The following is a 27,471-nucleotide window of genomic DNA, read 5'->3' on the forward strand; positions in this document are numbered from 1 at the left end:
TTACTTTTCACTGGTCTGTTCCGGCATGCTTCTAATACGAGAATCACCTGGATCAATGACGGTCAGTGTGTACACTCTGTAGTATTTTCCACATGCTGTGCCCAAGTCAATATTATTGCCACTGTAGTAATGGACACCAGTTTTGGCCAACATGATAGAGTGCTCTATTTCAGACTTCCTCAAAGCTGGGCAGTTGTTGGCCAGGATGATCAATTTCACTTTGCCTTGTCTGATCATGTTCAGAGTCTGCTGTACCCCAGCAGATACTTTCCACTTTTCTTTCTTCCTTTCTTTTTCTTTTCTTTTTTTGTAGAGAGACAGGGTCTGGATCTCATCATGTTGCCCAGTTTGGTCTTGAACTCTTGACCTCGAGCTGCCCTCTGCCTCAGCCTCCCAATGTGCTAAGATTACAGGCATGAGCTACCACACCTGACCCAACTCTCCACATTTTTCTTTTTTTTTTTTTTGAGATGGAGTTTTTTCTGTCACCCAGACTGGAGTGCAGTGGCACAATCTTGGCTCACTGCAACCTCTGCCTCCCGGGTCCAAGCGATTCTTCTGCCTCAGCCTCCCAAGTAGCTAGGATTACAGGCACGTGCCACCATACCTGGCCTATTTTTTTATTTTCAGTACTGATGGGAATTCTCCATGTTGGCCAGGCTGGTCTTAAACTCCTGACCTCAGGTGATTCACCTGCCTCAGCCTCCCAAAGTAGTGGGATTACAGACATGAGCCACCATGCCTGGCCAACTTTCCACTATTTTTTTTTTTAGAAGAATCTGGCTCTGTCCCCCAGGCTGGAGTGCAGTAGTGAGATCTCAACTCACTGCAACCTCTGCCTCCCGGGTTCAAGCGATTCTCCTGCCTCAACCTCCAGAGCAGCTGGGATTATAGGCGCCCGCCACCACGACCTGCTAATTTTTGTATTTTAGTAGAGATGGGGTTTCACCATGTTTGCCAGGATGGTCTCGAACTCCTGACCTCAGGTGATCCGCCCACCTTGGCCTCCCAAAATGCTGGGATTATAAGCATGAGCCACGGTGCCCAGCCTACCAACTTTCCACTTTTTGTAATGAGTTGGAGCCTAGACTTGATAAACTCAAGAGACTTTTTCCATCTTCTCTGTGGCGATCGTCTTCCCACAGGATGGCCCCAGCCAAGAACAGCTGCCAAGATGGCCGGTGAGTGAGAAAGGACGTCACGACTTGTTTAGTGTCCACTGGCAGGCTCTGAGGCTGCCTCCTTCACCAGTTTCCCCTATTGGTAGCCCATACCTAGCACATGGTCAAGTACTCATGGCTGGGTACAGTGGCTGGTACCTGTAATCCCAGCACTTTGAGAGTCCAAGGCAGGAGGATTGCTTGAGCCCAAGAGTTCAAAACCAACCTGGACAACATAGTGACACCTTGTCTCTACAAAAAAGTTTGAAAAATAGTCAGGAGTGGTAGCACTCACCTGTAGTCCCAGCTACTAAGGAGGCTGAGGCAGGAGGATTGCTTGAACCCAGGAGTTTGAGTTTGCAATGAGCCGTGATCATGGCACCACTGCATTCCAGCCTGGGTGACAGAGTGAGACCCCATCTCTATAAAACAAAAAGATTGGCCGGGCGCGGTGGCTCAAGCCTGTAATCCTAGCACTTTGGGAGGCCGAGACGGGCGGATCACGAGGTCAGGAGATCGAGACCATCCTGGCTAACACGGTGAAACCCCGTCTCTACTAAAAATACAAAAAACTAGCCGGGCGAGGTGGCAGGCGCCTGTAGTCCCAGCTACTCAGGAGGCTGCGGCAGAAGAATGGTGTAAACCCGGGAGGCAGAGCTTGCAGTGAGCTGAGGTCCGGCCACTGCACTCCAGCCTGGGCCACAGAGCGAGACTCCGTCTCAAAAAAAAAAAAAAAAAAAGTTGTCACATTTAAATTCAGATTAGAAAAGGAAGATCTGGCCGGGTACGGCAGCTCACGTCTGTAATCCCAGCTCTTTGGGAGGCTGAGGCAGGCACATCACCTGAGGTCAGGAGTTTGAGACCCGCCTGGCCAACATGGTGAAACCCCGTCTCTATTAAAAATACAAAAATTGGCCGGGCGTGGTGGCTCACGCCTGTAATCTCAGCACTTTGGGAGGCCGAGACGGGCGGATCACGAGATCAGGAGATCGAGACCATCCTGGCTAACTCGGTGAATCCCCATCTCTACTAAAAATACAAAAAAATTAGCCAGGTGCGGTGGTGGGCGCCTGTAGTCCCAGATACTCTGGAGGCTGAGGCAGGAGAATGGCGTAAACCCGGGAGGCGGAGTTTGCAGTGAGACCGCCTTTGCACTCCAGCCTAGATAACAGAGTGAGACTCCGTCTCAAAAGAAAAAGAAAAGAAAATGAAGATTCAAGCCTGGGCAACAAAGTGAGATCCTGTCTCTGCAAAAAATGAAAAATGGCCGGGCATGGTGGCTCATGCCTGTAATCCCAACACTTTGGGAGGCTGAGGCAGGTGGATCGTGATGTCAGGAGTTCGAGACTAGGCTGGCCAATGTGAGGAAATCCCGTCTCTACTAAAAATACAAAAATTAGCTGGGCATGGTGGCGCGTGCCTGTAGTCCCAGCTGTTCGGGAGGCTGAGGCAGGAGAATCGCTTGAACTCGGGAAGCAGAGGTTGCAGTGAGCTCAGATCACACCACTGCACTCCAGCCTGAGCAACAGAGCAAGACTCTGTCAAAAAAAAAAAAAAAAGAAGAGAGAAAAAAAGAAAAAGAAAAAATTAGCCAAGCGTGTAGCATGTGCCTATGGTCCCGGTTACGTGGGAGGTTGAGTTGAGAGAATCACTTGAGCCCAGGAAGTCAAGGCTGCAGTGAGCTATGAATGCACCACTGCACTCCAACCTGAGTGACAGACTGAGACTTTGTCTCAAACAAACAAGCAAACAAACAAACAAACAAAACAAAAAAGAAAGAAAGAGAGAGAGAGAAAGAAAGAAAGAAAGAAAGAAAGAAGAAAGAAAGAAAGAAGATCCAGAGATAATTTTGTCAGTCTCTTTAATTTCACAGACCACATGAGCTGGCTCACACCTGTAATCCCAGCACTTTGAGAGGCTGAGGCAGGTGGATAACCTGAGGTCAGGAGTTCGAGACCAGCCTGGCCAATATGATGAAATTCTGTCCTACTAAAAATACAAAATTAACCAGGCATGGTGGCACATGCCTGTAATGCCAGCTACTCAGGAGGCTGAGGCAGGAGAATCTCCTGAACCCAAGAGGTGGAGGCTGCAGTGAGCCAAGATCCTACCACCAGCCTGGGTGGCAAGAGCAAAACTACATCTTAAAAAAAAAGAAACAATTTTGGCCGGGCGCGGTGGCTCAAGCCTGTAATCCCAGCACTTTGGGAGGCCGAGACGGGCGGATCACGAGTCAGGAGATCAAGACCACCCTGGCTAACACGGTGAACCCCGTCTCTACTAAAAAAAAACAGAAAACTAGCCGGGCGAGGTGGCGGCGCCTGTAGTCCCAGCTACTCGGAGGCTGAGGCAGGAGAATGGCGTAAACCCGGGAGGCGGAGCTTGCAGTGAGCTGAGATCCGGCCACTGCACTCCAGCCTGGGCGACAGAGCGAAACTCCGCTCAACAAAAAAAAAAAAAAAAAAAAAAAAAAAAAAAAAAAAGAAACAATTTTACAATAAGTTAACTCAGGTTTAGGGAGGGTAAGTGACCCGGCAAGGTCACATTGGGAGTACTGCAGTAAGCTGCCCCTGACCTCTGGGCTACACAGAGTGTCTCCTCTTACACAGTCTGATCTCTGTGACAGCTTTAGGAAGGATGACAATGACAGCTGATACTGAATGCTTTCTATAGTCTAGTGATTTCTGTTTATTAACTTTTTTAATTCTCAGCACAACCCTATGAGGTAGGTAGTATTATTAGCATGCCATGTGAAAGATGAGGAAACTGAGGCACAGAGAAGTTAAAGGAACTTGTTCAAGGTCGTATATCTGGGAATGGCACACTGGGATTTGAACCCAGCCATCAGATTCTTTTTCTTATTTTTCTATAGAGATTGATCCTTTTTTTTTTTTTTTTTTTTTGAGACACGGTCTCACTCACTCTGTCACTAGGTGGGAATGAAGTGATGTTATCACGGCTCATTGCAGCCTCAACCTCCTGGGCTCAACTATTCTCTCACCTCATTTTAAAAAACATTTTTGCAGGCCAGGCGCGGTGGCTCAAGCCAGTAATTCCAGCACTTTGGGAGGCCAAGACAGGCGGACCACGAGGTCACGAGATTGAGACCCTCCTGGCTAACGTGGTAAAACCCCATCTCTACTAAAAAATACCAAAAAAACTAGCTGGGCAAGGTGGCGGGCGCCTGTAGTCCCAGCTACTCGGGAGGCTGAGGCAGGAGAATGGTGTAAACCTGGGAGGCGGAGCTTGCAGTGAGCTGAGATCCGGCCACTGCACTCCAGCCTGGGCAATGGAGCGAGACTCCATCTCAAAAAAAAAAAAAAATTTTTTTTGCAGAGATGAGGTCCCACTGTGTTGCCCAGGCTGGTCTCAAACTCCTGGACTCAAGTGATCCTCCTGCCTCAGCCTCCCAAAGTGCTGGGATTACAGGGGTGAGCCACCGCACCTGGCCTGAGATTGATCCTTTTGAAACAGCTGTTGGATTCTTAACTGCTACTCCATATGGCTTGCCTAATATATAGGAGAGAGACATTATTATCATTTATCTGTCAGTTCCAGAATAGGGTTTGGGGTTCTTTGAGTCTTACATAGGGGCCACAAACCTAATGCCTGTAGGAACCAGGCAGAGGACGTGAACAGAAGAAGCACACAGGTGTAAGGCAACAGGGCATGGTGGGGCTAGTGATGAACTGGAGAGAATGTGTCTTTTTTTTTTTTTTTTTTTAAGATGGAATTTCCAGCCAGGCTGGAGTGCAACGGTGCGATCTGGCTCACCACAACCTCCACCTCCTGAGTTCAAGCAATTCTCCTGCCTCAGCCTCCCAAGTAGCTGGAATTACAGGCATGTGCCACTGCACCCAGCTAATTCTGTATTTTTCTCCATGTTGACCAGGCTGGTCTCAAACTCCTGACCTCAGGTGATCCGCCTGCCTCGGCCTCCCAAAGTACTAGGATTACAGGCGTGAGCCACCGCACCCGGCCGCAGGTGGCCTTTTAAAGCCACCCGGCTCCAGAGGGGTATTGCTAGTGGGAAATGCAAACTCAGGGACAACTTTCCAACAGAAGCCACAAATCTGATTTTTTCAAAATTATTATACAAATCTGAACTTTTAAGTGTAATCTCTCAATTGTATAAATGATGGCAACTAAAATTCAAGTTTTTTTTTCCCTAAGCAATGTACAGGCCAAAGAAAAGATATAGCTAAATAATGCAGCTCACAGGCCACTAGTTTGCAGCCTGTGGTCTGAGACATAAAGCATTTCCTTTCTTCTTCTAGCTCCACTACTCTCTTGTCCTCCCACTGCCTCATCTCTCTCTCTCCAAACTTTTTTTTTTTTTTTTTGAGATCAAGTCTTGTTCTGTCACCCAGGCTGGAGTGCAGTGGCATGATCTCAGCTCACTGCAACCTCCGCCTCCTGGGTTCAAGCAATTCTTCTGCCTCAGCCTCCTGAGTAGCTGGGATTACAGGCATGCGCCACCACGCCTGGCTAATTTTTTTGGTTTTTAGTAGAGATGTGGTTTCACCAAGTGGGCCGGGCTGACCTCCCACCTCGCCACCTGCCTCATCCTTCCCAAATGCTGGGATTACAGGCGTGAGCCCCCACACCAGGCCTTATGTCTCTTTTCCTTCCTTCCTTCCTTCCTTCCTTCCTCCTTCCTTCCTTCCTTCCTTTTCCTTTTTTTTTGAGATGGAGTCTCGATCTGTCACCCAGGCTGGAATGCAATGGCATGATTTCGGCTCACTGCAACCTCCACCTCCCGGGTTCAAGCAATTCTGCCTCGGCCTCCCGAGTAGCTAGGACTACAGGCGTACGCCACCACACACTGGTAATTTTTGTATTTTTAGTAGAGACGGGGTTTCACCATGTTGGCCAGGCTGGTATTGAACTCCTGACCTCAAATGATCCACCCGCCTCAGCCTCCCAAAGTGCTGGGATTACAGGCGTGAGCCATCACACCCAGCATATCTCTCTTTCTTACTCTTATTTCCTCTGCCCTCTCCCTTTCTTTCTACCTGTTCCCACCTTGAGTGTCCCAACTACCCACCTTCCGGTCATCAGTCTGGTAGTTTTGGCTGAGAGAGTGGGAGTAATCCAAAAAACCTACACCAGTAGGGGACTCCAGGTACAGGACTCTGGCCACCAGGTTCCAGCAGTGTGAATTCCTGTGGAGCAATCTGTTGGTATCATTTGTCAGGGAACAGATGTCTAGGCAAGTCCCTTCCTCCCTTCCTCCCTTCCTCCCTTCCTCCCTTCCTGCCTTCCTTCCTTCCTTCCCTCCTCCCTCCTTCCCTCCTTCCCTCCTTCCCTCCTTCCTTTTTTTGAGACAGCCTGTTACCCAGGCTGACATGCAGTGGTGAGATCATGGCTCACTGCAGCCTTTACCTCCTGGGCTCTAGTGAAACTCTGGCCTCAGGCTCCTGAGTAGTTGGGACCACACGTGTGCACCACCCCACGGCTAAATTTTTTATAGAGATCAGGGTCTCACTATGTTGCTCGGTCTGGTCTTGAACTCTTGGCCTCAAGTGATCCACCCGCCTTAGCCTCCTAAAGTGTTGTAATTACAGGCATGAGCCCCCACACCCAGCCACAAGTCCTTTTTCTTCCAGTTTCTTCAAACTTTCTCTACATAGAACCCTTCCACTGCTTGCACAATAGAGGGTATTCTCATTTAAAGTCAAGCTTTACAATGAGGCTTCTTCCTGAACCTCACCTCTAAGCTTCTCCTTACTGGTTATGTTCTTTCTAGGCTCCTGGGAGCAGGAGATTGCCGAGAGATAACTCTTGCCTGCCAGGTACTGCGCTAAATACTCTATGAGAATTACCGCCTTGCTTTTTTTTTTTGAGATGGAGTCTCACTCTGTCTTACCCAGGTTGGAGTGCAATGGCACGATCTCAGCTCACTGCAGTCTCTGCCTCCCAGGTTCCAGTGATTCTCTTGTCTCTGCCTCCCCAGTAGCTGGGACTACAGGCGTGCACCACCACACCTGGCTAATTTTGTATTTTTAGTAGAGACAGGGTTTCACCATGTTGGCCAGGCTGGTCTCAAACTCCTGACCTCAGGTGACCCACCCGCCTCGGCCTCCCAAAGTGCTGGGATTACAGGCGTGAGCCACCCTGCCTGTGACTCACCTTGCTTTTCTTTCTTTCTTTTTTTTTTTTTTGAGATGAAGTCTCACTCTGTCACCCAGGCTGGAGTGCAGTGGTGCCATCTCAGCTCACTGCAACCTCTGCCTCCTGGGTTCAAGCAATTCTCCTGTCTCAGCCTCCCGAATAGCTGGGACTACAGGCGCCTGGAACCGTGCCCAGCTAATTTTTGTATTTTTAGTAGAGACGGGGATTCACCTTATTAGTCAGGCTGGTCTCCAACGCCTGACCTCAGGTGATCCGCCCACCTCGGCCTCCCAAAGTGTTGGGATTACAGGCGTGAGCCACCACGCCTGGCCCTTGCCTTGCTTTTCATAGCAACCTTGGAGGTAGGTCTTCATTATTATCCTTATTTCTCAGATGAGGAATCTCAGATGAGGAAACTGAAACTCAGACAAGTTTATTTGCTTAAGGTCACATAGCTGCTATATGTTACAGCCCAAATTTGAACAATCAGTCTGTTTCCAGGGCACATATTATGCTAAACTTCTTTCCCTACATATTCTAAATCCTCACAACACTAACTTTATTGTTGCCCATTTCTTTTTTTTTCTGAGACGGAGTCTTGCTCTGTCGCCCTGGCTGGCGTGCAGTGGTGCTATCTTGGCTCACTACAACCTCTACCTCCCAGGTTCAAGCAATTCTCCTGCCTCAGCCTCCCAAGTAGCTGGGATTACAGGCACCTACCACTACACCTGGCTAATTTTTGCATTTTTAGTAGAGACGGGGTTTCACCATGTTGGCCAAGCTGGTCTCGAACACCTGACCTCAGGTGATCCACCCGCTTCAGCCTCCCAAAGTGCTGGGATTACAGGCGTGAGTCACCACGCCCAGCCTGTTGCCCATTTCATAGATGAGGAAACTAAGGCCTGTAGAGGTTAAGGAACAGCTGGGAGGTGTTGGAGATAAGACTTGCATGACCTCTGGCTCATCCAGGCATGTGAACTGACTGCAGCTTTTAGTATGCTCAGGATGGTTTCCTTTCCATGGGATTTTACTCATATGATCTGGAATTAAGGTCCACAAGGCAATGGGTTAGTGAAAGCACTGGGACCCAGAGATGGGGAGTGACTGGTCAAGGTGATACCAACAAAGACCCAGCTCTGTTGCGTAGGCTGGAATACAATGGCACGATCTCGGCTCACTTCAACCTCCTCCTCCCGGGTTCAAGCGATTCTCCTGCCTCAGTCTCCTGAGTAGCTGGGATTACAGGCGCATGCCACCTCGCCCGGCTAATTTTTATATTTTTTGTAGAAACAGGGTTTCACCGTGGGCATTTTTTAAAAAAGAGACAGGGGTCTTGCTATGTTGCCCAGGCTGATCTTGAACTCCTGAGCTCAAGTGATGCTCTCGCCTCGGCATCCCAAAGTACCAGCACTACAGGCATGAGCCACCATACCTGACCAAGGCTTTAGGTTTTTTCTTAATTTTTTACAATCTTTTTTTTTTTTTTTTTTTGAGGCGGAGTCTCGCTCTGTCACCCAGGTTGGAGTGCAGTGGCCGATCTCAGCTCACTGCAAGCTCCGCCTCCCCGGTTTACGCCATCCTCCTGCCTCAGCCTCCCGAGTAGCTGGGACTACAGGCGCCAGCCACCTCGCCCGGCTAGCTTTTTGTATTTTTTAGTAGAGACGGGGTTTCACCGTGTTAGCCAGGATGATCTGGAACTCCTGACCTCGTGATCCGCCCGTCTCGGCCTCCCAAAGTGCTGGGATTACAGGCTTGAGCCACCGCGCCCGGCCAATTTTTTACAATCTTGCCCCACCCTTTCTTCATTTTATTTTATTTTATTTTATTTATTTATTTTTTTTTTTGAGACGGAGTCTCGCTCTGCCACCCAGGCTGGAGTGCAGTGGCCGGATCTCAGCTCACTGCAAGCTCCGCCTCCCGGGTTTGCGCCATTCTCCTGCCTCAGCCTCCCGAGTAGCTGGGACTACAGGCGCCCGCCTCGTCGCCTGGCTAGTTTTTTTTGTATTTTTAAGTAGAGACAGGGGTTCACCGTATTAGCCAGGATGGTCTCGATCTCCTGACCTCGTGATCCGCCCGTCTCGGCCTCCCAAAGTGCTGGGATTACAAGCTTGAGCCACCGCGCCCGGCCCCTTTCTTCATTTTAAAGGGAATTTATGCTCCTGTTTGGCTGGGCTGGGCTGCATTGATTAAATCTCACACAGGGCTGCTCCCAGACAGCAGAGATCCTGCCTAACAGGAGTTAAACCTAACTTCACATGGCTTAAATACGATGAGAGGAGTCTTAGCCAGGCACAGCAGCTCATGCCTGTAATCACAGCACTTTGGGAGGCTGAGGCAGGCAGATCACGAGATCAGGAGTCTGAGACCAGCCTGACCAACATGGTGAAACCCCATCTCTACAAAAATTAGCCAGGCGTGGGCGGGCGCAGTGGCTCACGCCTGTAATCCCAGCATTTTGGGAGGCCGAGGCGGGCGGATCATGAGGTCAGGAGATCGAGACCATCCTGGCTAACACGGTGAAATCCTATCTCTACTAAAAAATACAAAAAAATTAGCCGGGCGTGGCAGTGATGGCCTGTTGTCCCAGCTACTCGGGAGGCTGAGGCAGAAGAATGGCATGAACCTGGGAGGTGGAGCTTGCAGTGAGCCGAGATCGGGCCACTGCACTCCAGCTTGGGTGACAGAGCAAGACTGCATCTCAAAAAAAAAAAAAAAAAAAAAAAAAAAAATTAGCCAAGCGCGGTGGCATGCCCCTGTAATCCCAGCTACTCAGCAGGAGGCTAAGGCAGGAGAATCGCTTGAACCCGGGAGGCGGAGGTTGCAGTGAGCGGAGATTGCGCCATTGCACTCCAGCCTGGGCAACAAGAGCGCAACTCCATCTCAAAAAAAAAAAAAAGAAAAATCAACAACCCAAACCTGATTACCCAGCAGAGCACCCTGGCAGGATGCATTTGATAGAGTGGTGTATTCTGTGTTCTGTGGCCACACCTGCAGTGCACACACCCTGGGCCAGCCCAGATGCTGAGGACGTTCCAGCACTGAGCTCACTTAATTCACCCGAGAAACCTGTCCGATGTTTATTTTTGTTTTCACCATGTAGATGTAGAAATTCAGACTCAGAGAGGTAAAGCGTCTTTCCTGAGGTTTCTTATGCAATGCTTTTAGAGCTCACTGATCAAATGCTAATGCATGGGAAGTATTATACACAGTGCTAAGTGTGTACATAGTAAATGCTTGAGAAAGGTAAATTATATAAGATCCTACTAACTGGAAATGGTAAAACCAGGATTCATATTCAGACGTGTCCAATTCCAACTCTGCTCTATTTCAATTATCAAGACTGTCCCAGTGCCCAAGCCCTGTTCAGTTAAACCTCAGTTAATTTGAACTCAGCTATCCAGAGCTCACAATTAGTTTGATTTTTTCCCCTCCTGGGCTTTCAATCCTCAGGAGAAAAAAAAGCAAATCCTCAAGACACAAACTAGGATTCAGTACAAACTCTGGCTTGTACTGAAGTGAAGGTCCCTAAGGAGCTCTAATCAACCTAGAACCGGCTGGAAGCAAGGCATTCAAAGTAGAATTAGTCTATAGGCTGGGCGTGGTGGCTCAAGCCTGTAATCTCAGCACTTTGGGAGGCTCAGATCACTTGAGGGCAGGAGTTCGAGACCAACCTGGCCAACATGGTGAAACCCTGTCTTTACTAAAAATACAAAAATTAGCCAGACATGGTGATATGTGCCTGTAATCCCAGCTACTTAGGAGGCTGAGGCACGAGAATTGCTTGGACCCATGAGGTGGAGGTTGCAGTGAGTCAAGATCACATACTGCATTCCCCAGCCTGGGAGACAAAGCAAGACTTTGTCTCAAAATAAAAACAAACACAAACTAGAATTAGTCTATGAAGGCAACTTCTCAGGAACATTCTGTGGTTAGTACTCACTCTGGCCCATTGCCTGCACCCTCTCGGTTCTCAAGCCTAGACGGGGTGACACGTCATAGGTGCTTAAAAACAACTTTTGCAGGAAAGGAAGCTCTTTACCAGACCTTAAATCAGCCAAAAAAGATTCGGTTTTATTCATGAGGTTTGCTCAAGAAGAAAGGATTTATTTCTTTTTTTAGAGATGGGTCTCACTGTGTTGTCCAGATAGACCTCAAACTCCTGGGCTCAAGGGATCCTCCTGCCTCAGCCTCCTAAGTAGCTAGGACTACAGGTGCATGCCACCACACCTGGCTAGAAGAAAGGATTTCTAACACATGTTAAGATTATTTATTTTAAACATCAAGGAATATACAGGTTAGAAGACTAAACCCATATCAATCAGGAATTCAGTTACATACAATGGTCATTAGGCTCTGGTTGTTTGAGGTCCAGCTGTATTAGCGCAGAACTCAGAAGCCGCCTTTATACTAATACTCATAGTGCCAGCTTCCCTTATACCAATATCTTGGGTGTGGCTGAAGAGAAGGTAGAGTCAGCTTCTCCCTGGGCCTCTGTTAATCATGAGCAGCCAGACAAGTAGGGAGGATGCTGGGATTTGTGAACTGCTAAAATTTATGGGGAAGCTGAGTGGCTGCATCTGTCTCACCTCATTCCCTGCACAGCCCTTGGCTAGTGTTCCTGGTCAGTCCCATTTCCTTTGTCAGCCTGAGCTTGTGAGCAGAGGCTGATCGGACAGCTGGCTCTGATGCAGACCTCTGCTCAGCTACTGGCATTTCAGTGCCCCAGGGTGAACGCTATGTTGCAGGGAAGCAAAGGGGTGGGCTGGAATTGGCTGATTTGGTTCAAGGTCAATTGCAGCTCTTTAAAACCCAGATGTTCCGCCGGGCGCGGTGGCTCAAGCCTGTAATCCCAGCACTTTGGGAGGCCGAGACGGGCGGATCACGAGGTCAGGAGATCGAGACCATCCTGGCTAACACGGTGAAACCCCGTCTCTACTAAAAAATACAAAAAAACTAGCCGGGCGAGGTGGCGGGCGCCTGTAGTCCCAGCTACTAGGAGGCTGAGGCAGGAGAATGGCATGAACCCGGGAGGCGGAGCTTGCAGTGAGCTGAGAACCGGCCACTGCACTCCAGCCCGGGCAACAGAGCGAGACTCCGTCTCAAAAAAAAAAAATAAATAAATAAAACCCAGATGTTCTCTGGGGGCAGACAGGGCACATACAGGAGAAAAGCTGCCAGGTTGGAACCGTAGTGAACTTGAGGGCAGGGGTCCATCCAACTCTAGCTCATGGTTTCCAAGCAGGAATGAGGACCAGGGTTGCCAGAAATTCCAATTTCTCAGAGAAGCCAGACATTAAGATACTTTATTTTTATTTGTTTTGAGACAGTCTTGCTCTGTTGCCCAGGCTGGAGCACAGTGGCGTGATCTCGGCTCACTGCAACCTCTGCCTCCCAGGCTCAAGAAATGCTTGTGCCTCAGCCTCTCGAGTAGCTGGAATTACAGGTACACGTCACTATGCCTGGCTAATTTTTGTATTTTTAGTAGAGATAGGGTTTCACCACGTTGGCCAGGCTGGTCTTGAACTCTTAGCCTCAAATGATCCACCTGCCTTGGCCTCCCAAAGTGCTGGGATTACAGGCGTGAGCCATCGCACCCGGCCCGGCTTTGTTTTTTTTTTTTTTTTTGGGTGGGGGGATGGAGTTTCACTCTTGTGCCCAGGCTGGAGTACAGTGGCACGATCTTGGCTCACTGCAACTTCCACTCCCATGTTCAAGTGATTCTCCTGCCTCAGCCTCCCGAGTAGCTGGGATTACAGGCACGTGCCACCATGCCTGGCTAATTTTGTATTTTTACAACAGGTGCATGCCACCACACCTGGCTAGAAGAAAGAGATGGGGTTTCAACATGTTGGCCAGGCTAGTCTTGAACTCCTGACCTCAGGTGATCCGCCCGCCTTGGCCTCCCAAAGTGCTGGGATTACAGTCATGAGCTACCATGCCCAGCCCCAGCTCTTAGTTGTTTTTTTTTTTTTTTTTGAGACAGCGTCTTGCTCTGTCGCCCAGGCTGGAGTGCAGTGGCCGGATCTCAGCTCACTGCAAGCTCCGCCTCCGGGTTTACACCATTCTCCTGCCTCAGCCTCCATGTAGCTGGGACTACAGGCGCCCACCACCTCGCCCGGCTAGTTTTTTGTATTTTTAGTAGAGACGGGGTTTCACCGTGTTAGCCAGGATGGTCTCAATCTCCTGACCTTGTGATCCGCCCGTCTCGGCCTCCCAAAGTGCTGGGATTACAGGCTTGAGCCACCGCGCCCGGCCAACAGCTCTTAGTTTTTAAATGTTTCTTCTTCTTCTCCCCTTTCCCTAACTTCCTCTTCCTCCTCTTCTTTCTCCCTTCTTTCTTCTTAGTCTTTCTTCTCTTCCAGTTTATTTTTTCCCCCCGAAACATCAGCACGCAACGGCTTCTATTTACAACCTCTGGGGAGGAGAAGGCTGAGGACAATTTAATCAGCCAGAGCTGGAAGGAACCACAGAATCTCACCATCTCACAAATGAGGGACCAGTGCAGAGGGGCCTGCCCAAGGTCAGGCAGTGGTCAGTGCTGGAGCCAGCACTGGAAGCCAGGGCCCAGCCTCCATCCAAAAGGAGGATTTCAGTCCCTGAGGCTGAATTAGAGGGGAGAGGTTTGCAGCAGAGAGATTGGAAATAGCTGTAAAGAACTTCCCGGCAGCGAAGATGAGGGAACTGAGAGGCAGCGGGAAAAGCCGTGCTCTCCCTGGGGCCAGGCTGGTGCTTTATTTCATGGAGATTGCACCAGCCCCGCAGACTTGGTCACTTGTCTGGTCTGCTGTCTGTCTTCCCATCTGCTGTGTGAAGCATCTACCTCAGTTCTGAGGGTGTGCCTTGTACACACTGAGCGTTTGCTTTGGGGCATCTTGCCCTTTTACTATTTTTAAAGTTTGCCCCCGTTTGGCCCTGTTCCCAGTGCAAAGAGCCCTGATGGTAGCTACAGAAAGTGAGTGCCTTTGTTCTGTGGTGAATGGCTGTGTCTCAACTCAGAAGATGAAAGGAAATAATCATTTGTCTACAAATGCTGGGAGCTGGGGTCCTCACAGAATACAATGTCTTCCTCTCACTTTAGCTTCTTTGGCTGCAGAGGGCCTCTAAGCTAAGATTCCATTCCAGGTAGGTCCCGCCACTGTCTGTCCTGGCAGCTCCTGCTTGAGTCCTTTTCCCATGACCGCAGCCCTACTTGGGGGGAGAGAGCTGGGGGAACAGAGGAGGAGTAGATTCTGCAGACTCTACCCATGGGCAGCCAGCTGCTGTTTTGTGCTTTTTCTGAAATAGGTCACTGCTGAGTCTGTTCTTTTGAGGAAAAAGGCCAGAGAAGGATCTCAGGGCTTCCTCCTTATATCCACATCTTTCCATTCCCTGGAATGAGCATCAAGGACATGGGCGGAGACAGAGACTCAGCCAGCTAAACATTAACCATTAGACTAGGAGGCTGGAGGCCTGGCTTCCAGGCTGCCATTAACTGCTGGTGACCTTGATAAGTCACACCTTCCCTCACGGGGCCTCAGTTTTCTTCTCATTTTAGTAAGAACGTTGGATTAGGGGCCGGGCGCCGTGGCTCACGCCTGTAATCGCAGCACTTTGGAAGCTGAGGCGGGTGGATCACCTGAGGTCAGGAGTTTGAGACCAGCCTGGCCATCGTGATAAAACTCCATCTCTACTAATAATATAAAAATTGGCTGGCCATGGTGGCAGGTGCCTGTAATCCCAGCTACTAGGGAGGTTGAGGCAGGAGAATCGCTTGAACCTGGGAGGCGGAGGTTCCAGTGAGCCAAGATCATATCATTGCACTCCAGCCTGGGCAACAAGAGTGAAACTCTGTCTCCAAAGGAAAAAAAAATAAAAAATAAATAAAGAACTTTGGATTAGATCAGGTTCCCAGATTTGAGGCTTTCATGGATAAATAAAATTTCTATCCCCATCAAAAAAAGAAAAGGTTGAGATTTATTTATTTATTTTTCCTGAGACGGAGTCTTGCTCTGTCGCCCAGACTGGAGTGCAATGGTGTGATCTTGGTTCACTGCAACCTCCTCCTCCCAGGTTCCAGCAATTCTCCTGCCTCAGTCTCCTGAATAGCTAAGATTACAGGCATGTACCACCACAACTGGATAATTTTTTACATTTTTCTTAGAGACGGGGTTTCACCATGTTGGCCAGGCTGGTCTCCAACTCCTGACCTCAAGTGATCCGCCTGCCTCAGTCTCCCAAAGTGTTGAAATTACAGGCGTGAGCCACGGCGCCTGGCCATAATCAAAACCCTTGAATCAAAACTAGGACTAGGTCGGGTGTGATGGCTCATGCCTGTAATCCCAGTACATTGGGAGGCTGAGGCAGGTGGATCACTTGAGATCAGGAGTTCAAGACCAGCTTGGCTAACATGGTGAAACCCCATCTCTAATAAAAATACAAAAAATAGATATAGTGGTGCATGCCTGTAATCCCAGCTGCTAGGGAGGCTAAGGCAGGAGAATCCCTTGAACCAGGGAGGCAGTGGTTGCAGTGAGCGAAGAAGGTTCCACCCGCACTCCAGCCTGGGCAACAGAGCAAGACTACGTCTCAAAAAAAAAAAAAGGCCTGGCACAGTGGCTCACGCCTGTAATCCCAGCACTTTGGGAGGCTGAGGCAGGTGAATCACGAATTCAGGAGTTTGAGACCAGTCTGGCCAACATGGTGAAACCCTGTCTCTAGTAAAAATACAAAAATTAGCTGGGCGTGGTGGTGCACATATTAATCCCAGCTACTCGGGAGGTTGAGACAGAACAGCTTGAGACAGGAGAACAGCTTGAACCAGGGAGGCAGAGGTTTCAGTGAGCCGAGATTGCGCCACTGCACTCCAGTCTATGGGACAGAGCAAGACTCTGTCTTGGGGCAGGGTGGGGGGAGCGGGGCGGGGCGGTAAATAAAGAAATATACATGGATGAATGGATGAAGGACAGATGGATTCATGGATGGATGCATGGATACACAGGTGCATGAACTGGCTGAATGGAATCCAGGGTGACCTGGGAAGAGAAAAGTCAAGAGCTGGCCATAGGATCACTAACCCAAAGCACAGCCCATGGAGTCTAAAAACGGGAATGCTGAAAGGTTGGAGAAGCTCCCGGCTTTCAGAGGAGGAGACTGTAGGACTTCCTCCTGGCTCAGAGGTCGTTCATGAGGGAGCTAGGAAGGAGTTCAGAGTCCTCTGGCGCTCCTTATCTGTTTATTGACAGAGTGTAATTCCATGCTCCTTCTTCGCCCTTATATCACCTTTTTTTTTTTTTTTTTTTTTTTTTTTTTAAGACCGGTCTCACTCTGGTCACCCAGGCTGGAGTGCAGTGGCCGGATCTCAGCTCACTGCAAGCTCCGCTCAGGGTTTATGCCATTCTCCTGCCTCAGCCTCCGAGTAGCTGGGACTACAGGCGCCCGCCACCTCGCCCGGCTAGTTTTTGTATTTTTAAGTAGAGACAGGGTTTCACCGTATTAGCCAGGATGGTCTCGATCTCTGACCTCGTGATCCGCCTGTCTCGGCCTCCCAAAGTGCTGGGATTACAGGCTTGAGCCACCGCGCCCGGCCTTTTTTTTTTTTTTAAGACCGGTCTCACTCTGGTCACCCAGGCTGGAGTGCAGTGGTGCAGTCTCGGCCTGCTGCAGCCTTGACTTCCCAAGATCAGGTGATCTTCCCACCTCAGACTCCCAAGTAGCTGGGACTACAGGCATCTGCCAGCATACCCAGCTAATTGTATTTTTAGTAGAGATGAGGGTTCGCCATGTTTCCCAGGTTGGTCTTGAACTCTTGGGCTCAAGTGACTCACCTGCCTTGGCTTCCCAAAATGCTGGGATTACAGGTGTGAGCCACTGTGCCTGGCCCTCTTGTATCATCTTAATCATTTTATTTTAAACAAATGAATCCCGTTCCCTGTCTCCCATAATAAAATGTGGTTTATTGAGGATGAGGCTATGACTTGAAAACTTTTTTTTTTTTTTAAGATGGAGTCTCGCTCTGTGGCCCAGGCTGGAGTGCAATGGTGCAATCTCAGGTCACTGCAACCTCCACCTCCTGGGTTCAAATGACTCTCATGCCTTGGCTTCCCGAATAGCTGGGATTACAGACGTGTGCCACCATGCCCAGCTAATTTTTGTATTTTTAGTAGAAATGGGGTTTCACCATGTTGCCCGGGCGGGTCTTGAACTCCTGGCCTCAAGTGATCTACCCACCTAGGCCTCCCAAAGTGCTAGGATTACAGGCGTGAGCCACTGCACCCTACCCCATTCTCATTTTTGACCAACAACCAAAGCCCAAGGGATGTCACTCAGTTTTAGCTGGTGGCTGGGAATCAGGTTCCTGGTCCAACCACTGACCTGCAGGAGATGGAACTAGTCACATTCCCAGCAAGACCCTCTTTCTCCACGTTGGGCCTTCAGAAGAGACCCCATTGAGTGTGAAGGGTGTAGCTATAGTTAGTGGGATGTCAGCGAAATGACACACGACCCAGGTCTTCTTTTCCAGGAACTAGGGAAGCTTGCTATTTAGACTGATGTGGGGTGAATCCTCTTATGTAAAGAATCCCATCCTGATTTACTTAAGGTACTCTTTGACGCCAAATGTAACCTTTTAAAAGAATAACAACAGTCAATGGTTTATTTATTTATTTTTTCATTTATTTCTTCAATATCCCTCATTATGGGCAAGGTACTTTTTACAAATTCCACATAATTCTTTTTTTTTTTTTTTTTTTTTTGAGACGGAGTCTTGCTCTGCCGCCCAGGCTGGAGTACAGTGGCCGGCTCTCAGCTCACTGCAAGCCCCGCCTCCCGGGTTCACGCCATTCTCCTGTCTCAGCCTCCCGAGTAGCTGGAACTACAGGCGCCCGCCTCGTCGCCCGGCTAGTTTTTTGTATTTTTTAGTAGAGACGGGGTTTCACGGTATTAGCCAGGATGGTCTCGATCTCCTGACCTCGTGATCCGCCCGTCTCGGCCTCCCAAAGTGCTGGGATTACAGGCTTGAGCCACCGCGCCCGGCCAATTCCACATAATTCTTGCAAAAACCCTTTGATCCCGGTATTTGTGTATATTTTCCAGATTATGTGCTAGATAAAATGGCCACAAGTTCTTTGTCACTTGTCTCTTGAAGAGATGGGGCCTAGCTCCTCTCCACTTGAATCTCGTTGGGCCCTGTGACTCACTTGCCTGAGAGAATGCTACAAAAGTGGCATTCTGGGACTCCTGTAGCTGAAGATGCTTCTCTCCGGGTCTCTTGAAATGCTCACTGTTGGCCCGGGCGTGTGGCTCACACCTATAATCTCAGCACTTTGGGAGACTGAGGTGGGCAGATCGCTTTGCACTCAGGAATTCAAGATCAGCCTGGGCAACATGGCGAGACCCCATCAATAAAATACAAAAGACCCCTACAAAAAAATACAAAAAATTAGCTGGGTGTGGTGGCCTGCCCCTGTAGTCCCAGCTACTTGGGAGGCTGAGGTGGGAGGATCAGGGAAGCAGAGGTTGCAGTGAGCCGAGATCATACCATTGTTGGGACTCTCCCAAGAATGCAGCCACCACATTATGAGAAGTTGAAGCCGCATGGAGAGATCATGTGCAGATGCTCCAGATAACAGCTCAGGCGAGTTCCCAGCCAGCAGCCAGCAGCCAGCAGCCAGCAAGTGAGTACGCCTTCTTGGACACCGTGCCCCAAGCAAGCCTTCATATGGCTGCAGCTCTAGCTCTAACACTACACAGAAGAGAAGAACCACCCAGCTGATCCTGGTCAACCCACAGAATTTTTTTTTTTTTTTGAGACGGAGTCTCGCTCTGTCACCCAGGCTGGAGTGCAGTGGCCAGATCTCAGCTCACTGCAAGCTCCGCCTCCCGAGTTTTAGGCCATTCTCCTGCCTCAGCCTCCGAGGAGCTGGGACTACAGGCGCCGCCACCTGGCCCGGCTAGTTTTTTGTATTTTTAGTAGAGACGGGGTTTCACCGTGTTAGCCAGGGTGGTCTCGATCTCCTGACCTCGTGATCCGCCCGTCTCAGCCTCCCAAAGTGCTGGGATTACAGGCTTGAGCCACCGCGCCCGGCCCAGAATTGTTACAGAAAGTAAACTTTTGTTTAAAGCCTCTAAGTTTTGGGGTGGCTTATTATGCAACAATAGAGAAATGGAGAGATGAGAAAGCTGAACATCAGATGATATTATTTCCGTTTTTGCAGCTGATGAAATTATGATCCAAGGAAGTTAAATAACTTCCTTGAGGTCACATAGCTAAGGAGCCAATGGAGAAATTACTTGGGAGTCAGACTTTGAGTTTTCAGTCTCCAAAGTCCAAGCTTTTATGCATTCTGCTCAGCGGGCTTTTCTCCATATCTAACTCCCACACCAAGTGCTTATAAGTATGTGGGACATTGGGATGGGGATGTCAGTTTTTTTTTTTTTTGAAATGGAGTCTCACTCTGTTGCCAGGCTGGAGTGCAGTGGCATGATCTCAGCTCACTGCAACCTCTGCCTCCCAGTTTCGAGCAATTCTCCTGCCTCAGCCTCCCGAGTAGCTGGGACTACAGGCATGCACCACCGCGCCCAGCTAATTTTTGTATTTTTAGTAGAGATGGGATTTCACCATGTTGGCCAGGATGGTCTGATCTCCTGACCTCGTGATCTGCCCGCCTCAGCCTCCCAAAGTGCTGGGATTACAGGCATGAGACACTGCGCCCGGCAATTTGTATTATCTTCAACCACCCACCTGCTAGCCCCAAGCCTCACCCTAGCCTTCCATGTGCCTGAGCAGGGCCACTTGCATTGGATTGTGACGTCAGTGAGATATGAACGTTTATGGTGTTGAGTCACTGAGATTTTAGGTTTTATCTGTAGCATCTCTTAACTAATGCATCTTTTTTTTTTTTTTTTTTTTTGAGACAGAGTCTTTCTCTCTCACCCAGACTGGAGTGCAGTGGGGTGATCTTGACTCACTGCAACCTCTGCCTCCCAGGTTCAAGCGATTCTCGTGCCTCAGCCTCCCAAGTAGCTGGAACTACAGGTGTGTACCACTATGCTGGGCTAATTTTTTTTTTTTTTTTGAGATGGAATCTTACATTCGACCAGGCTGAAGTGCAGTGGCACTGTCTTGACTCACTGCAACCTCCGCCTCCCAGGTTCAAGTTATTCTCCTGCCTTAGCCTCCCGTGTGGCTGGGACTACAGGTGCACGCCACCAGGCCTGGCTAATTTATTTTGTATTTTTAGTAGAGATGGTGTTTTGCCATGTTGGCCAGGCACTCCTGACCTCAGGATCCACCCACCTTGGCCTCCCAAAGTGCTGGGATTACAGGCGTAAACCACCATTACTGGCCTAATTTTTGTATTTTTAGTAGAGACAGGTTTCGCCATGCTGGCCAGGCTGGTCTCGATCTTCTGGCCTCAAGTGATCTGCCCACGTCTGCCTCTCAAAGTGCTGGGGTTAAAGGTGTGAGCCACTGCACTCAGCCCAATTTTTTTTTCTTTTTTTTTTTGAGACGGAGTCTCACTCTATTGCCCAGGCTGGAGTGCAGTGGCGCGACCTCGGGTCACTGCAACCTCTGCCTTCCGGGTTCAAGCAATTCTCCTGCCTCAGCCTCCTGAGTAGCTGGGACTGTAGGCCTGTGCCACCATGCCCAGCTAAGTTTTTGTAGTTTTAGTAGAGATGGGGTTTCACCATGATGGCCAGGATGGTCTTGATCTATTGACCTTGTGATCCAGCCGCCTCGGCCTCCCAAAGTGCTGGGATTACAGGCGTGAGCCACCACGCCGGGCCCCCAATTTTGTTTTTAATGGGGTAACGATCAAATGGATGAATCTTGTGTTTGTTTCCCCCAGGAAACTTGACCAGTTTGGAGGACAGGGCGTCTACCTTCTTCCTGTCTGCAAAGTTTCTGGCCTTCTTCCACATCTATTGATATTTTCTTTTTTTTTTTTTTTTTGAGACGGAGTCTCGGTCTGTCGCCCGGGCTGGAGTGCAGTGGCCAGATCTCAGCTCACTGCAAGCTCTGCCTCCCGGGTTCACGCCATTCTCCTGCCTCAGCCTCCCGAGTAGCTGGGACTACAGGCGCCTGCCACCTCGCCCGGCTAGTTTTTGTATTTTTTAGTAGAGACGGGGTTTCACCGTGTTAGCCAGGATGGTCTCGATCTCCTGACCTCGTGATCCGCCCGTCTCGGCCTCCCAAAGTGCTGGGATTACAGGCTTGAGCCACCGCACCCGGCCTTTTTTTTTTTTTTTTGTCTTGATATGGAGTTTCGCTCTCGTTGCCCAGGCTGGAGTGCAATGGCGTGATCTCGGCTCACCGCAACCTCCGCCTCCCAGGTTCAAGCAACTCTCTCACCTCAGCCTCCCAGATAGCTGGGACTACAGACATGTGCCACCACACTGGGCTAATATTGTATTTTTTTTTTTTTTTTTAGTAGAGACAGGGGTTTCTCCATGTTGGTCAGGCTGGTCTCGAACTCCCAACCTTAGGTGATCTGCCCATCTCCACCTCCCAAAGTGCTAGGATTACAGTCATGAGTCACTGTGCCCAACTGACATTTTCTTTATTGTATCATACCAAACATTATTACCAAATTATTTCAATACCAAATCTGGGTTTATAATATCCGTATCTGTATCTAGTAAACATTAGCATCTGTGATTATTCAATTGGTCTGATTCCCCCACCAGGCTGTGGGCCATGACTGAGAGTGGCCTTGCCTTAGTATATGGGTGTCACTCAGATGTACCAAGCAGCAGCCAAGTCTCCAGGAGCCCCAGTGACTCAGAGGCCTGTAGTCTCTTCTGTGGCCACAGGGTTTCCACTTTCATGAGCAGAGATTATGCAAAGGTGACCTCTACTGACAAAAGGAAGAAATGGCTGTTACACACTCCCTGTTCCTTCTAGTTCAGCAAAATGACTAACATAGTCACTGCTGTCAGCCAGGCACCTGATATGTACTCTTATGCCATCATCCTTGCATTTGTAATGTCTGCATCTACAAAGTAGGCATCATCACCCTGCTTTACAGATGAGGAAATGAAGTTCAGGGAAGTGAAGTAACTCCCTGAGTTCTCACAGTGTTAAGAGGCATCACTAGGATTCAAGTCAGGTTTGTCTGATGCCAACGACTTGGCACTGTCCACGAGGCACCTGCCACTCAAAAGTGTGGCCCAGGGATTACCAGAGCATTGGCATCATTGGGAGTGTCAGCGATGTATACCTCAGGCCCCACTCCAGACCTAGTGAATCAGAATTTGTAGCCCAAGGAGAGCCACCAGGGGATTTGTGATAATTGTGTGCACTGGTACCCATGTTAAAGTCTTAGAACAGGCCGGGCACCGTGGCTCACGCCTGTAATCCCAGCACTTTGGGAGGCCAAGGTGGGCGGATCACGAGGTCAAGAGATCGAGACCATTCTGACCAACATGGTGAAACCCTGTCTCTACTAAAAATATAAAAATTACCTGGGCATGGGGGTGTGTGCCTGTAGTTCCAGCTACTCAGGAGGCTGAGGCAGGAGAATCGCTTGAACCCGGGAGACGGAGGTTGCAGTGAGCCAAGATTGTGCCACTGCTCTCCAGCCTGGGCGTCAGAGTGAGACTCCATTTCAAAAAAAAAAAAAAGTCTTAGAAACACCCTGACTCCCAGGAGGTGGCAGGGAAACCCCAACATGGGTCCTCTTGGGAAGAAGTTAAATTTGTACATTGCTTTTCTTTTTTTTTTCTGAGACGGAGTCTGGCTCTGTCGCCCAGGCTGGAGTGCAGTGGCCGGATCTCAGCTCACTGCAAGCTCCGCCTCCCAGGTTCACACCATTCTCCTGCCTCCGCCTCCCAAGTAGCTGGGACTACAGGCGCCCGCCTCGTCGCCCGGCTAGTTTTTTTTTTTTTTTGTATTCTTTAGTAGAGATGGGGTTTCACCGTATTAGCCAGGATGGTCTCGATCTCCTGACCTTGTGATCCGCCCGTCTCGGCCTCCCAAAGTGCTGGGATTACAGGCTTGAGCCACTGCGCCCGGCCTCTTTTTTTTTTTTTAAGAGACAGGACTTGCTCTGTCATCCAGGCTAGAGTGCAGTGACACAATCACAGCTCACTGTAACCTTAAACTCCTAGGCTCAAGTGATCCTCCTGCCTCAGCCTCCTGAGTAGCTAGGACTACGGATATGCACTATATATATATATGTTTTTTTTTTTCCTTGAGACAGAGTCTCGCTGTTGCTGAAGTTGGAGTGCAGTGGCACGATCTTGGCTCACTGCAACCTTTGCCTCCTGGGTTCAAGTGATTCTCCTGCCTCAATCTCCTGAGTAGCTGGGATTATAGGCGCCCGCCACCATGCCTGACTAATTTTTGTATTTTTAGTAGAGATGGGGTTTCACCATGTTGGCCAGACTGGTCTTGAACTTCTGACCTCAAGTGATCCGCCCGTCTCAGCCTCCCAAAGTGCTGGGATTATAGGTGTGAGCCATTGTGCCCGGCTTTTTTCATATTTTTTTGTAGAGATGGGTCTTATTGTGTTGCCCAGGCTGGCCTTGAACTCCTGGTCTTAGGCAATCCACCTCCCAAAGTGCTTCAATTACAAACCTGAGCCACTGCACCTGGCCTGGTCACTTGTCTATTCATGCAAGTTAAAAGTGCCGTCTAGCCGGGCGCGGTGGCTCAAGCCTGTAATCCCAGCACTTTGGGAGGCCGAGACGGGCGGATCACGAGGTCAGGAGATCGAGACCATCCTGGCTAACACGGTGAAACCCCGTCTCTACTAAAAATACAAAAACTAGCCGGGCGACGTGGCGGGCGCCTGTAGTCCCAGCTACTTGGGAGGCTGAGGCAGGAGAATGGCGTAAACCCGGGAGGCGGAGCTTGCAGTGAGCTGAGATCCGGCCACTGCACTCCAGCCTGGGCGACAGAGCGAGACTCCACCTCAAAAAAAAAAAAAAAAAAAGTGCCGTCTACCTCCAGTCTTACAACCTGTGTGACCGTGGGCAAAATATTTAACTTCTCTTAGCTTTTGCTTCTTCATAGAAATTTAGAGACCAGATGATTGTGCAAGTGTCAGCACAATAGAAGAACTCAACAAACGCTGCTATTCATTTATTCATTCTTTTAGTAACTACTGAGCGTTCATGCCAGGCACCAGCGCTGGTAGGTAAAGAAGACATAGGCCTGCTCTAATAGAGCTTATAGTCTAATGGGAGAGACAGACATTAACCAAGTGCTTACGAGTATTTGGGACATTAGGATGGGGATGTCTTTTAAAAAAAATCTGTAGCCTGGGCACAGTGGCTCACGCCGGTAATCCCAACACTTTGGGAGGCCGAGGTGGGTAGATCACCTGAGGTCAGGAGTTGGAGACTAGCCTGACCAACATGCTGAAACCCCATATCTACTAAAAATACAAAAATTTGCCGGGTATGGTGGTGGGTGCCTGTAATCCCAGCTATTAGGAAGGCTGAGGTAGGAGAATCGCTTGAACACAGCAGGCGGAGGTTGCAGTGAGCCAAGATCGCACCATTGCACTCCAGCCTGGGCAACAAGAGCGCTACAGCATGGGAAACAAGAGTGAAACTCTCTCAAAAAAAAAATTTTTTTTTGGTATATATTTTAGGGGTACAAATACCATTTTGTTACATGGCTATATTGCGTAAGTGGTGAAGTCTGGGATTTTAGTGTATCCATCACCCAAATAATGGACATTGTATCCATTAAGTAATTTCTCATTATCCACCTGTTACACCAGGATGAGGATGTCGAGTGAAGTGTATGAACAGATGAAGTTGGCTGTTTGCACTGGAGTATGCCTTTGGCATAGATGTATCCTTTCCTTCCTTCTGTTCAGAGAAGGTGAAACTCAACCTCCAGTTATTTGCCCCCTAGTTAGGCCTAATGCCCAAAGTCCAAAGCCCAAAGCCAACCTACCCTTCAAGCCCTTCTGAAGTATTTCTTCCTTGCAAGGTCAGTCCCCTACTTTTACTAGGAGTTGCAGCCTGACCTTCACTTGAGTGTGGCTGGAGCAGAGAGGGGAAGTGTGAGAGATGAGCTAGTTAGACTTGAACCTAAAGGCAAGGAGGAGTCGTTTAAGACCCTCCCAACACACAGTCAATGTCTGCCTACCTTGGCCACTTTTCAGTTCCTGAAGTCATATTCCTCCCAGGTCAAGGCCTTTGCACATGCAGTTTCCATTGCTTGGCAAAGTTTCCCCACCTCTCTTCACTAATTCCTACTCATCAGTCACAGGCCAGCTCAAACATCACTTCCTCCAGGAAGTCTTCCTCGACTCCCCAGACAACTTCAAGACCCCAGACTAACACACTGTATTTTTGCTCCTTGGCACTTATCACAGTTTGGAAGTGTATATTTGTGTCACTGCTTGCTTAGCATCAGTCTTCCCACAACTAGGCTGAGAGCAGTGCTGGAGTCTGTTTTGCTGTTTTTTTTTTTTTTTTGAGACGGAGTCTCGCTCTGCCGCCCAGGCTGGAGTGCAGTGGCCGGATCTCAGCTCACTGCAAGCTCCGCCTCCCGGGTTCACGCCATTCTCCTGCCTCAGCCTCCCGAGTAGCTGGGACTACAGGCGCCCGCCACGTCGCCCGGCTAGTTTTTTGTATTTTTAGTAGAGACGGGGTTTCACCATGTTAGCCAGGATGGTCTCGATCTCCTGACCTCGTGATCCGCCCGTCTCGGCCTCCCAAAGTGCTGGGATTACAGGCTTGAGCCACCGCGCCCGGCCTTTTTTTTTTTTTTGTGGAGATAGAGTTTCACTCTTGTTGTCTAGGCTGGAGTGCAATGGCACAATCTTGGCTCACCACAACCTCTACCTCCCGGGCTCAAGCAATTCTCCTGTCTCAGTCTCCCAAGTAGCTGGGATTACAGGCATGCGCCACCATGCCCAGCTATTTTTTTGTATTTTTAGTAGAGACAGGGTTTCACCATGTTGGCCAGACTGGTCTTGAACTTCTGACCTCAGGTGATCTGCCCACCCTGTTCTCCCAAAGTGCTAGGATTACAGGCATGAGCCACCACACCCAGACCACCTTTGCTGGTTTTCTTTTCTTTTTTTTTTTTTTTTTGAGACGGAGTCTCGCTCTGTCACCCGGGCTGGAGTGCAGTGGCTGGATCTCAGCTCACTGCAAGCTCCGCCTCCCGGGTTTACGCCATTCTCCCGCCTCAGGCTCCCAAGTAGCTGGGACTACAGGCGCCCGCCACCTCGCCCAGCTAGTTTTTTTGTATTTTTTAGTAGAGACGGGGTTTCACTGTGTTAGCCAGGATGGTCTCGATCTCCTGACCTCGTGATCTGCCCGTCTCGGCCTCCCAAAGTGCTGGGATTACAGGCTTGAGCCACCGTGCCCGGCCCTTTGCTGGTTTTCTTGCCAGCACTGAGCATGGTGACTGGTGGCTCCAAAATCAAGACAGCTAGGCCTCTGAAAAGATGGGGGTGGATACTCAGGAGTTTGAAGCTCTTGCCAAGATCTGAAGTCAAGGGGACAGTCTGAGACCACAAAGGGACAGGAAAGACACAGTGAGGGCTTGAGTGAGGGCAGAGGTCACAGGACTGGAGACTGCGATACATTCCTAAGTCATTGGAGAAGGACAGGTAGAATGTGGAAGAAAGCAGGGGTGGCAAGAGCCACTCGCAGGTCCCTGCTTGGTAGAGGGAGCATGGTGGTGCCATTCCGGAGACAGGGGTCAGAGACAGTGACATGCCATCTACACCTCCTACCCCAGCCCTTCTTCCTCCTGGCAGTGGCACGGACTCTGTCCCCAGAACCAGACACAGGGGACACAGGTCAGCAGCACAAATCCCTTTTATTAACCATCTGCCCTTTCCCGAGTACACACAAGTAGAAAATAAACAGTGAAGTACCCCGACAGGGAGAGCGGGGAGAGGATGGGAGGGGGCTCCTGAGGTTAGGCCAAGAGGCCAGATTCCAGCTCCTTCTCCTGACTGGTCTGTCTCTGTGCAATGACTCCACTTACATCCCTCAACCCCCGAAACACGGCACTGGGGGACTGCAGCCCTGCTGACCAGGCTGTCCTCCTAGCCCTGTCAGGGACTGGTGCTGGCAGAGCTTGGTGCTGTGCCGGAGACTCACAGAAAACAGTACCGTGGGTCTGCCCCGTGGGCAGAGATCAGGCACCAAGAGGGGATGTGAGAAAAGGCAGTTTATCCATCTGGAGACTGGACAGAAGCCCGGCCAGCCTCCAACCAGCTTCTGCTTCTTAGATCGGGCT

At 49.7% G+C, this 27,471-nt stretch overlaps 1 protein-coding gene across 1 annotated transcript; it reads right to left on the bottom strand.

The window, feature by feature from the left end:
• On the bottom strand, positions 1 to 26,911 carry LOC117088608 (60S ribosomal protein L30-like). The gene is made up of 3 exons (XM_033219851.1): positions 26,788 to 26,911; positions 1,050 to 1,166; positions 1 to 266 (listed from the first exon to the last, which is right to left on the bottom strand). The coding sequence occupies exons 1-3, from the start codon at positions 26,909 to 26,911 to the stop codon at positions 1 to 3; spliced, it is 507 nt and encodes a 168-aa protein (XP_033075742.1).
• Between the last annotated feature and the right edge of the window lie 560 nt (positions 26,912 to 27,471).

The sequence above is a fragment of the Trachypithecus francoisi genome, unplaced genomic scaffold, assembly GCF_009764315.1.
Source record: "Trachypithecus francoisi isolate TF-2019V2 unplaced genomic scaffold, Tfra_2.0 Lachesis_group10, whole genome shotgun sequence".
In the NCBI taxonomy this organism is placed as follows: Eukaryota; Metazoa; Chordata; class Mammalia; order Primates; family Cercopithecidae; genus Trachypithecus; species Trachypithecus francoisi.